This window comes from Octodon degus, unplaced genomic scaffold, assembly GCF_000260255.1.
Source record: "Octodon degus isolate 3935 unplaced genomic scaffold, OctDeg1.0 scaffold00007, whole genome shotgun sequence".
NCBI classification, from domain to species: domain Eukaryota; kingdom Metazoa; phylum Chordata; class Mammalia; order Rodentia; family Octodontidae; genus Octodon; species Octodon degus.
Genome location: NW_004524583.1, coordinates 9,382,503 through 9,393,948, shown reverse-complemented (window position 1 = coordinate 9,393,948; position 11,446 = coordinate 9,382,503). Strand labels below are relative to the sequence as shown.

The 11,446-nt window shown below is 39.5% G+C and overlaps 1 protein-coding gene and 1 pseudogene across 6 annotated transcripts in view; both read right to left on the bottom strand.

Moving 5' to 3' along the window:
* LOC105743453 overlaps positions 1–752 on the bottom strand; it is a 2,872-nt pseudogene extending 2,120 nt beyond the window's left edge.
* Vipas39 (VPS33B interacting protein, apical-basolateral polarity regulator, spe-39 homolog) overlaps positions 1–11,446 on the bottom strand; it is a 55,532-nt gene that overhangs the window by 30,894 nt on the left and 13,192 nt on the right. For 2 of the 6 annotated variants that reach the window (XM_023702190.1, XM_023702199.1), the window contains exons 2-7: positions 9,926–9,961; positions 8,493–8,585; positions 7,152–7,257; positions 5,497–5,640; positions 3,747–3,785; positions 2,717–2,781 (exon numbers count right to left, since the gene is read on the bottom strand). In XM_023702190.1, coding sequence (XP_023557958.1) covers positions 2,717–2,781; positions 3,747–3,785; positions 5,497–5,640; positions 7,152–7,257; positions 8,493–8,585 — 447 coding nt within the window. In that variant the 5' untranslated portion in view covers positions 9,926–9,961. The other 4 variants (XM_023702186.1, XM_004624720.3, XM_023702197.1 and 1 more) reach the window with 3 other exon arrangements.

Below are 11,446 nucleotides of genomic sequence, written 5' to 3'. Positions count from 1 at the left end.
AAAAAAAAAAAAAAAAAAAAAAAAAAAAAAAAAAAAAAAAAAAAAAAAAGATTGCAGCTATTTCTTCTGCTTTGAGGCTCAACTTCATGACTTTACCATCACTTGACACTTTTGGGAAGAGGCTCAGAGGATGAAACAAATACAGGACCTTTATGTTCTAGGAATTTCCACTTGATGCCTTCAGGATAGTGTTCTTCTTCCTACTATCTCCACTTCTTCTTCTTTTTATTTTGGAGGAACCTGGGATTGAACTCAGGCCCTCGCGCTTGCCAGGGAAGCACTTATTCCACTGTGTCATCTCCCTGGCCCCTATCTCCACTTTTATTCTTCCTTCTTCAGCTTCTTTTTCTTGTTATCTGGCTCAGGAAGTTCTATTTTTATTCACGGGTTTTTTCAATTTACCATCCTCCTCCTCCTCTAGTTTTTGTTTCTTCTGCTTAATATCTTCGGTTTTAATTTTCTTAGATTTGTAATCCACATCATCCTCATCTTGAGGTCTCTTCAATGGCTTTGGATCCTCTTTAGGAGGAAGAGCAAAATAGCCATCACCTTCAGGTTCATCATTTATCCGTGGTAGGCTAGAGAAGCCATTTTCCTGCTTTATTTTTGCATCCCCAGAGGCTCTAACCTTTTCCTCCTTTCGTTCTTCTTTGTCTCTTGTCATTGTGTTCTCAATCTTTGTGTTTATGAGAAGCATTCAGTCAGAAATTCTCTTCAGTCTGAAAATCATTGTGGAGATGGTCCCCACTCATACGCACCAGAGCAGCGAACATGACTGTGAGACTGCAGACTGCGAGGCAGCCCAGGCATTTGGGCTGATGGGGCTCCCAGAAGCTCACAGAGGTACAGTTAAACAGCAACAGAAGGCCTGAGAACTCCAGAACGGCTGAGGCCACTGGTGGTGGTGGTGGTAGTGGTGGTGGCGGTGCTGGCAGAATGCCAGGCAGGAAACAAGAACTGACCTATTTTGAATTTTTTAAGGAACTACAGCAGGGGCAATACAAGCAGGAAGAGATGGGTCAAAGGAGGATGAAACAACTGACTAGTAATCCTATACCAACTGGATCAGATTTTCAACCCCTAGATGCAATTAGTCACAATTTGAATCCTAATGATTAATACCTCTTGCCAATAGGACAGAGAGTAACATCTGAAACATGTTCCTTGTTTTATCTTAAAATGTGGTTTCTTCCCTACGAATTAGTCTTTTTTATATGCTTCACGAAAATATGCATTCCACCGACTATTGTAAAAGTCAATGAATTCTAAGCATCTAGACTGCTATGAGGCTCACTGAGTTTCAAAGTAGTCTTCAAGAGGTAGGATAATGGATCAGAAAAACATGGTAGGACTAAGTCAGAAAACAGATATTTTAGTCTAAGTACCACACTTTCCTGGCTGTTGAGACCCCAGGTAAGCATTAATACTGATAAAACCCAGTTTTCTTATCTACAAAAGGGTTTTAAGCCAGTTATAGTAGCACATGTCTGTCATCGTAACTATCCAGGAGCTGAGGCAAAGGAGAATCACAAGCTTCAGCCCAGCCTGGGCAATTCAGTGAGACCATTTCTCAAAATAAAAACAAAAAGGGAATACAGCTCAGTGGTCTAGCAAGAGTGAGGCCCTGGATTCAATCACTTGTACCACAGTGTGTGCTGGGGGAATCCTGCACATTTAAAATACAAACATTTTTCACTTAACAACAGAGTTCTGGCCCTGCAACTAGCTTGTTAAACACGTTGGTCAGTAAATGAGGACTTGTACATAGTATGTACAATTTTCAAAACAAAGAAATGGTCAAAAGAAACTCCAATTTGATGACTTTGCTTTTATTTGCATAAGTAAGGTACAACAATATAAAACTACAGCACTTTACTATATAATACAATCAGTAAAAATTGTAGCACTTTATAATAGAAGCCACCTTGGGGCCTGGGAGATGGCTCAGTGGAATAAGCGCTTCTCTGGCAAGCACAAGGGTCTGAGTTCAATCTTCGGTTCCACAAAAAATATAATAGAAGCCACCATAAAGCTTCACTGTTGCTCATGTTCCAGTTTTCTAAGTATGAATGTGGGTTATAAATGCAAGTGGCAGGTGGTAGGTCTGAACAGTATGCCTCAGTTTAAGTCTAAACAGACAGAGGGTCAGGGAGATGCCTCAGTAGAATAAGTACTTGCCTGGCAAGCCCAAGGGCCTGAGTTCAAACCCTGGTTTGGCCAAAAAAAAAAAAAAAAAAAGTCCTAACAGTCAGTAAACAGGTGTATCATTACAAGAGGAATCTCTTATACTCATGTGCTGCATGGTGACATTTTGGTAAGTGATGGACCATACTTGAAACAGTGGCTCCATAAGATTACAATGGAACTAAAAATTCCTATTGCCTCATATTCTTATTGTACTTTTTCTATGTTTATATGTTTAAATACAAAAATAGTATGTTACAACTGCCTGCAGTTCTCAGTACATTTAGGCTTACAGCAATAGGCTACACTATACAGGCTAAGCATATAATAAGCTATACCATTTGGGTTTGGGAACGTGCGCTCAATGATGTTCATATATGATGAAATTCCTTTACATTATATATTGTAGAATATATGTCTACATAATTAGGCAACAAAATAACTATTAATACCTGCTCAAACACTTTTAAAAATTAAGCCCAACACATGCCAAGATACCTAAGCGGCACATCAATATTAAAATATAACTTACTCTATACTCCCCCTTAGGCCTCCCCAGCTCCGGAGCATAGCTTTTGGCAGGTGGGTCCGACAAAGCTGAAAAAGAACATGTAGCTGATTCAAAAAGGCATCATGAGTCCTGTTTCATGTTCTTTCTTTCTTTCTTTCTTTCTTTCTTTCTTTCTTTCTTTCTTTTTTTTTTAATTTTAGGGAAGGGTCTATAGAATGTTCAGGGTCTCACTACTAGAGCAGACTTGTACTGATTCTCCTATTTACAGCATCTCAAGTGATGGGATTATAGGAGCACCACCACGCCCAGTCTCAATGTCTCAGTGTGCGATGAGGGCAGGGCCGGCATGGCAGGCCCGGGGATTGAACCCCAGGCCCCTGTGCCTGCTTGCAGGCGCTTTAATCCGCTGAGCTATTTGGCCGGCCTATTTCTTCTACTGCCTCCTTTGCACACATATTTTTAGCCTACAGCCTCCCAAGATATCTTATGGCCAAAAGTAGATTTCAGTTCTTTTTTCTTTTGTATTTTTCAGACAGGGTTTCACTCTACAGTTCAGGCTGGCCTTGATCTCCTGCCTCAACCTTCCAAGTGCTGGTATTACAGGCACATGCCTCCATGCCCAGCTATATCTTAATTCTTCCCTAAAAGTGACCTCTTGTATCCCTAGAAGTCACCTCTTGCTTCTGTAGCTTAAATGATTTTTACCTTATCATCAGAAAATTTATTGATTAATTATGGTAGTTCCAGAATAAAGCTCATGTATTTTTAAATACTACCTATTCTCATTCCCAAGTCCATACCCCCGTTCAGCAACACCTCCCTCGGCAATCAAGAGAAAGAGCCCGGGCTGGTGAGATGGCTCAGTGGTCTAAAGCACCTATTTAGAACAAGCTTAGCAAAGCACAGGGACCACGGTTCAATCCCCCAGCACCACATGCCAGCCAGCCCCGCCCCCTGGTGGGCTGAGCTGGCCACACACACACACATAAATAAATAAATAAATAAAAATTTAAAAAAAAAAAAAAAAAAAGAGAAAGAGCCCAATGCTTACCATCAGAAAGAGACTGGAAACTTCCAGGCCTAGTTCTACCTAAAAGTAAAGAACACAAGAAAGAGAGGTCAACAGATCTCAAGTCAGATATGTCTGGAATTGGTTAAGGCTATAGTACACAGAATTCTATTATGGATACAGGAATGAACTTAAGTCTTAGAAAAGGTTTTACGTGACTTCAGAAATCTAAGGTGCTATTAAAAGCAGATCATTGGGGCACAAACCTATATATAATTCCAGCACTCACTGTAGGAAGATTGCTGCAAGTTCAAGGCCAGCCTGACCTATACAAGGAATTTAAGGCCAGCCTTAACTACATGGTAGGACCATGTCTCAAAAAGGAGGTGTGGGATAATCAGTATGACAAAATACATATAAACATAAAATTTGCCACTTTAGTTTTCCTTTGGGGCAAAGAGGATAGTACTAAAGACTGAATACAGAGGAGCCCTACCATTGAAGTACATCCCCAACCTTTTAATTTTTATTTTGAGACAGTAACTATGTTGCCCAGACTAGGATTCTCCTGCCTCAGGTTCCCAAGCAACTGAGTTATGTGTATGTACCACCATGACTGTCCATTTTAACCATTTTTAAGAGTATAATTCAGTAGCATTAAGCACATTCACAGTGTTGTACAGCCATCACCACTATCTAACCAAAACTTCTCCATGATTCCAAAACTAGACTCTGTGTCTTGAAGAAATACTTCCCCAACACTCTCTCAGCCCTTGGTAACTATCATCCTTCTACTTTTAGTCTCTATGAATATGCCTATGCTACATATCGCATGTAAATACAGAGTCACACAATGTTTGTCCTTTTGTATCTTTCTTATTTGGAATAATCTCAAGCTTTATCCATTTAGTAGCATATTATCAGAATGTCATGATTCTATAAGGCTGAGTAAGTCTACTGTGTATACCACACATTTGCTATGTATACCCCTCAAGGAACATATGGACTGTTTCCATCTTTTGGCTACTGTTAATAATGCTGATATGAATGCCAGCTTACAAAAGTTGCTAAAGTCCTGCCTTCAATTCTTCTTAATAGGGGCTGGTGAGATGGCTCAGTGGTCTAAAGCACCTACTTAGAACAAGCTAAGCTCAAGCAAAGCACAGGGACCTCGGTTCAATCCCCCAGCACCACATGCCAGCCAGCCCTGCCCCCTGGTGGGCTGAGCTGGCCACACACTAAATAAATAAATAAATAAATATTAAAAAAAAAAATTCTTCTTAATATATACTCAGAAATGAAACTGTTGAATCACATTGCAATTTTATGCTTATTATTTTTTTTTAGGAACTTCCATACCATCTTCCCACCTGCAATGCAGTAATCCTCAATAGCACTCCATAATGGGCAAGAAGGAATTCTGAACTAGGCAATTTTCTTGTCTCTATCACTGGGTTAATGCCAATTTTATTACGTTCTACAAATCCAGTCCAATGCTTGTAAATTTCTCTAACTCCTACAGATCAGTTGCCAGCTCTAATGATAATTTTATTTATTTATTTATTTATTTATTTATTTTTTGTGAAACTGGGAACTGAACTCAGGCCCCTGCGCTTGCCAGGGAAGCGCTTATTCCACTGAGCCATCTCCCCGGCCCCTCTAATGATAATTTATTATCCTTCAATAATCTAATCTTTTTCTACTACAGTAAATGAAAATTAAAGCCTGAGAATTTTTCTGAAAAAAGAAAACGACTTTCCTACCCCTTTAATTTTAGTCATTATTTTCTAACCTCTAAAGAAGCTGCTCAGGGAATAGGTAGAAGAAGGTTTGGGTAGTTGTGCATAGGAGAAACTGTTTCGGCTCTTTAGCTGTTCCCGTCCTTCATGGGTTGACCCACTATGACCAGCAGTCTCTTTGATGGACCATGAAATACCTGTAAGATAGTTAGAACTAAATCATTAAATCTTACCCAAATATATCCTTATATCCAATGTCCAACAGACTCTATAGGCTTTCATTAGAGGGCCTGGTCTCTAGTCCAAGATGGGCCAAGGGAAAAGAGATGCAAATAAACTAATCATCTGGGCATGGTGGCTCATCTGTAATCCTAGCTACTCAGGAGGCTGAAGCAGGTGGACAGAAAGTCTGAGGCTGCCCTAGCCAACTTAGTGAGACCTTAACTCACACTAAAAAATTTTAAAAGGGCTTAGGACATAGACTTCGGTAGCCCTGTGGGGGAGTGCTTGCCGAGCAGGTGGGAGGCCCCAGATCCAATTCCTTATAACTAGCACTGCAAAAAACAACAAATCAAAACAAAAATACTTATCACCAGAAAATCAGGCAAAGGATATGAATAAATGGATCACAGTAAAGAAAATTCAAAATGTTTTTAATATATGAAAACATGCTATATTTCATTTCTAGTAATAGTACTACAAACTAGAAATACAATGAGTGGAGCATATAGCTCAGTGGCAGAACACTTGCCTAGCATATTCTAGGCCCTGGACTCAATCCCCAATGCTAAAAAGAAGAAAAAGAAAATACAATGAGATCTCATTGGTTCCCTGTAACACAGACAGAGACCCAAAACCTTGATAATTTATAGCATAAAGCCTATAGGGAAAACAGGAGTCCTTCCACAGTACTGGTAGGAGTACAATTCATATAACTTCTCTGGTGGGAAATTTGGCAGTATATATCCAATATCAATGCAAATATCCTATGCCAGCAATTCCACTCTAAGAATTGACCTTTTATGTACACAAAAATGATCAAAACACAAGATCATGGATAAGATCACTGACATAAAATGACTGGAAATGAGACTGAGTGTGGTGGCACACTCCTGTAAACCCAGCTCTTGGGAGGCTGTAAACAGGCAGATCACTATGAATCTGATCTATTAGTGAGACCCTGAACACCCTGTAGATCCTTCCCTAAAATACCCCAAAAAAAAAAAAAAAAAAAGCCCAAAGCCAACAGTTCCTAACATGACTACCTTTTAGAATTATAGCCAGTACTTATTAAAAATTATGTCTTCAGTACAAATCAGAGAGCACAAGTTTAGCACATACAAGGCACTGAATTACTCTCTAGGGTAAAATGTAGGAATCTGTAATTTTAACAAGCACTCCAATGAGTCTTAAATAATCAGCCCAGGCTGGGGGATAACTCAGCAGCATAAGTGCCTGCCTGGCAAGCACAAGGTCCCAAGTTTGATCCCTGATAACAACAACAAAAAACGCCAGCCAATTATTAGCCCTAGGACAACTGACATATGTAGCCATGTGGAAATTACTGCTGTATTTTCCCAAGTATCTTCTAGGACTAAACTATCAGATGGATGCTCATACCCCTTAAAGACTGCCTGAGGAGATATAGTCTGCCTTCATTAGCGCCAACAGCCCTGGATTTCCCCCCCGCCCCAGTTTTTCTACTCACTGCCTATGGGCTCTCCGCTCCAGCTGACTCGATCTAGCTCATCATCCTCATCATCCTCATCCACAAAGTCTCGGAGGCTATTCACCGCCCGCTTGGACTCCTTTAACTGTATAGGGACATAAAGCAGGGGGCTCCAGTAACCAATATTTCCCACCTCTCTTTTGATAACCAAAAAAGTGAGCAATTGGGACTTCAAGATGACCAAAGTTTTATCCTCTATAATTGAAAACCAAGCTTACCACATATTTACAAGAAAACAATTTGCATTTTAGCCACCTTGGCAAAAGAGTTAGAAAGAATCAAAGCTACTTTTGAGTTCTAATTATATTTCCAGAAATGATTTGATATGAAAACCTGACTGAATTTGTTCACCCTCCAAACAATGAGTTGATTTCCTCAGTTATAAAGTAGATACAGTTGGGCCATACCTCAGCAGTGCAGCATCTGCCTAGCAAGTGCGAGGTCCTGAGTTCAATTCCTGGTACCCCCAAATTTAAATTAATTGGCTACTTGTGACACTAAGGCAGGAGGATTGATGAAACTCAGAAATATAAGACCAACATGGGCACCATAATGAAATACAATTTCAATAATAATAACAACATGGGACCGGGGAGATAGCTCAGTAAAACAAGCGCTTCCCTGGCAAGCTCAAGGGCCTGAGTTCAATCCCTGGTTCTGCCAAAAATAAAATAAAATAAAATAAAAATAATAATAACAACAACAACAGTGTTATCATTTGGATCCTGAATGTCTCCCAAAGGTCTATGCTTTAAAGGACTGGTCCCCTCATTAGCATGGTAGAAATGTGGGCAGTGGGACACAGTAGTAGTAGGTCCTCTGGTTACTGAGGGCATGTCTCTGAAGAGAACTGTGAGACTCTCTTCTTCTAGTCCTCTCCTGCTGTCCAGCCATGATATGAGCTCTCACTCCACTATGTGCCTGGACCATGGTGTGCTCCCTCCCCACAGAACCAAAGCAATGGAATCACCAGGTCATGACCTGGAACCTCCAAAACCATGAGTCAAAATAACCTTTACTCATTAAAAATCGATTAGTGAGTATTGCAACAGAGCTATAGGAAGCTCACTAACACCAGCACAACAATTTCTCTTTTTTTTTTTTTTGGCGGAACCGGGGATTGAACTCAGATCCTTGTGTTTGCCGGTCAAGCACTTATCCTACTGAGCCATCTCCCCGGCCCCAACAATTTCTCTTAAGAACTCACCCCAAACATTTCTGAGTCTAATGAAGACATGGTCCAAAGCCATGTTACCCAGGACACAAAGAAAGGGAGTGCTACCATGAAGGAGAATGTGCCTTCAGTGATTGTGAGCCTACCTGTGAGAGCTCTTCATCTTCATCATCAAAGGCAAAAGCCTTGAACTTGGAGCTGTTCCAATACTCTTCCTCGTCGCCTTTTGTCCGATTCATCTGAAATGAAAGGAAGACAGATACATGTCCCTTCTTGGCTCTCTCCAAAAACCTCAGGTTCCTTCTCTACTAACTACCCTGAGAAACAGGAATATAGAAAAGAATCCAACATTCTCTCAAGCTTTCACAGAGAGCACACTGGCCAAGCAATGGCCGTGACTCATCCACATGGCTGACACTGACAAAGGTTCCACAATCTGAGGTACAGGATCTCAGGATAAATCCTGAGGGGATTTCACTGACCTTCTCAGACCCAAAAGCTACAACTCTTGTTGCATAGGTCCTGCTTTATCTTGGTTTTAACCATCCAGCAGAAAAATATAAAAACGAAGTATAAGAAGTAAAGCCATGGTGTTATGTTGAGCTGTAGGGGACTCAGGTCAACAATTTCTGACACTGCCAGTGAAGCGGAAGACCCAATACTATTATGGACTATTGGACTATTTTAGAATATTTTGCTGAGTTAACACACCTATAATATTCAAATGACAGAACTAAACAAAAAAGGGGATACAGATGAATGTCCATTTTGTATCTGTGTATTCAAAGTGGTTAGGATAGATATATAGTTACATTCTCTTAATGAATAGAGGGATTTGTTCTAATAGTGTTTTTGTAAATAGGATATCATGTCCACATCTTGTACAGCAAATAACCACTAGGAAGAGAGCAGGCAATGTGTTAATTATTGAAACTGTCCTACCAATTTGATTTGAAACTGTCTCATTGCTATTTGTCTCTCAATAAAACTATGGGGAAAAAAAATACATGTAAAGTTAAAAAGAAAAAGAAAAGAATCCAGTAAAGAATACCAAACCTGCCATATAAAATCAGATCACTGGTGTCCAACTAACCTCCAACTAACCTCTAGCTGGCCAAAGTCTTTCATTCCTAGACTATCTACTCAAGGCACTCCCCCAAGTGTTGCAAAAAATATAAGTTTAGACATTGTCCTCTTAACAGAGCAGGCAAATTTAGCATATGCACTACGTATAAGAGTAACAGAACCAGGCAGGAAAATTTAAGAATTCATCACAAAGTTTGCTGAAGACACAAAGATCAAAGTACACATAAAACAGAATAACTGCATTCATGTTTCAACATGCATTTATTGAGTGCCATCTCTAAAGCACTATGTGAGGCTCTGGGAATAATAAGGGAATTAATTAACAAATACTTCACTCTCATATATACCTTTTCAATGCCTGAGAGAATGAAAGCAATTAAAAGAAGCAGAATTATCTTGCCTATATCTTCAAGTCACGATTATTTTATTAAAAACTTGGCTAATATGTAGAAAATGAGGGCTGGGGAGATGGCTCAATAGAATAAGTGCTTGCCTGGCAAGCGTAAGGTCCCGAGTTCAATCCCCAGTTCTGAAAAAAAAAAAAAAAAAAAAAAAAAAAAAAAAAAAAAAAAAAAAAAAAAAAAAAAAAAAAAAAACAAAAAAAAAACGAAAAGAAAAAAGAAAATGAAAGCATAGACAAAAATATAGTCAGAAAACCACAAGTCCCTCACAGCGACTCTAAACTTAGATCTCATCCTCAAGAACCAAGTTTTACTCTACAATTACAAAATAAACTATTGATCCCAGCTGCATTAAAGTGAAAGCTATGGCTTAACCCAATAACCAGGCACCACAGTAATTCCAAAAGCTATTACAGTACCAGATTCTAAAGGATCAATTTGCTTTTCCTTCCCCCCCCCCCATAGCACCTTTCTCAGTAAAACTTTAGAAACTCTCCTCATAGGAGAGTTGAACCTTTTCATGGTTTTTACCATATTATACTCTCATTTCTTTTTTCAACTAAGGGGACCTAAAGGTGGTGTGAACTTTCTGCTCCTTGGTCCTTTCCAACACTAACTTTTTCCTAGTGAACCCAGAAGTAGGTAAGAAATCCTTTTCAGTACTAGAGTCAAAATTCAATTTTAAAAAAGTTGGCAGGTACATGATTATCCCTTGTGGTAGAACAAATATTGGGGTTTTTTTGTTTTTTTTTTCAAATATTGGTTTTGTAGTCAAGCAGCCTTGGGCTGGTGAGATGGCTCAGTGGTCTAAAGCACCCACTTAGAACAAGCTAAGCTAAGCAAAGCACAGGGACCGCGGTTCAATCCCCCAGCACCACATGCCAGCCAGCCCCGCCCCCTGGTGGGCTGAGCTGGCCACACACACACACACAAAATAAATAAGTTGAAAAAAAAAAAAAAAAAAAAAGCAGCCTTGAGTTCAAATCTTAAGTTTTTCTGATTCTGAGCAAACTAGGTAAAATATTTTAAGTTTTGGAGAAAATAACATTCTATCTTAGAAGGTTGGAATAAAAGATAAGTAGGACTCAGACAACCTGAACAAAGTGATGTGTGTAGCAGAAAGTAAATACTAAATGATAGTTGCTTTTAGAATCAGTTGCCTTACTGACATGTCCTGGAGTTTTCATTTGTAAAACTAGCATATCAAATGGCTGACCTTACAGAATAGTTATGAGGATGATTAAAGCAGTAAGTGCTTAGCACCTGACAGAAAATTAGTGTTCTCATTTTTATTAATTATAGTACCTTTGAAAAAGCTAGAAAAAAAAAAAAGCATTTTAAAGCAACCCTAGAGCAAGGAATATAGTTCAGTGGCACAGTGGCTTCCTGGCAAGTGCAAGGTCCTGAGTTTGATTCCTGGGACCAAAACAACAACAACAAAAAAGCAACCCTAGTCAGGCACGATAGCACATATCTGTAATCCCAGTGCCCAGGAGGCTAAAGCTGGTGCATTGCCACCAGCAAGTGGGCTATACAGTGAATTCAAGGCCAGCTTGAGACACACAGAAAGACCCTATCTCAAAAATAAACTAAAAAAAGACAAAAAAAAAAAA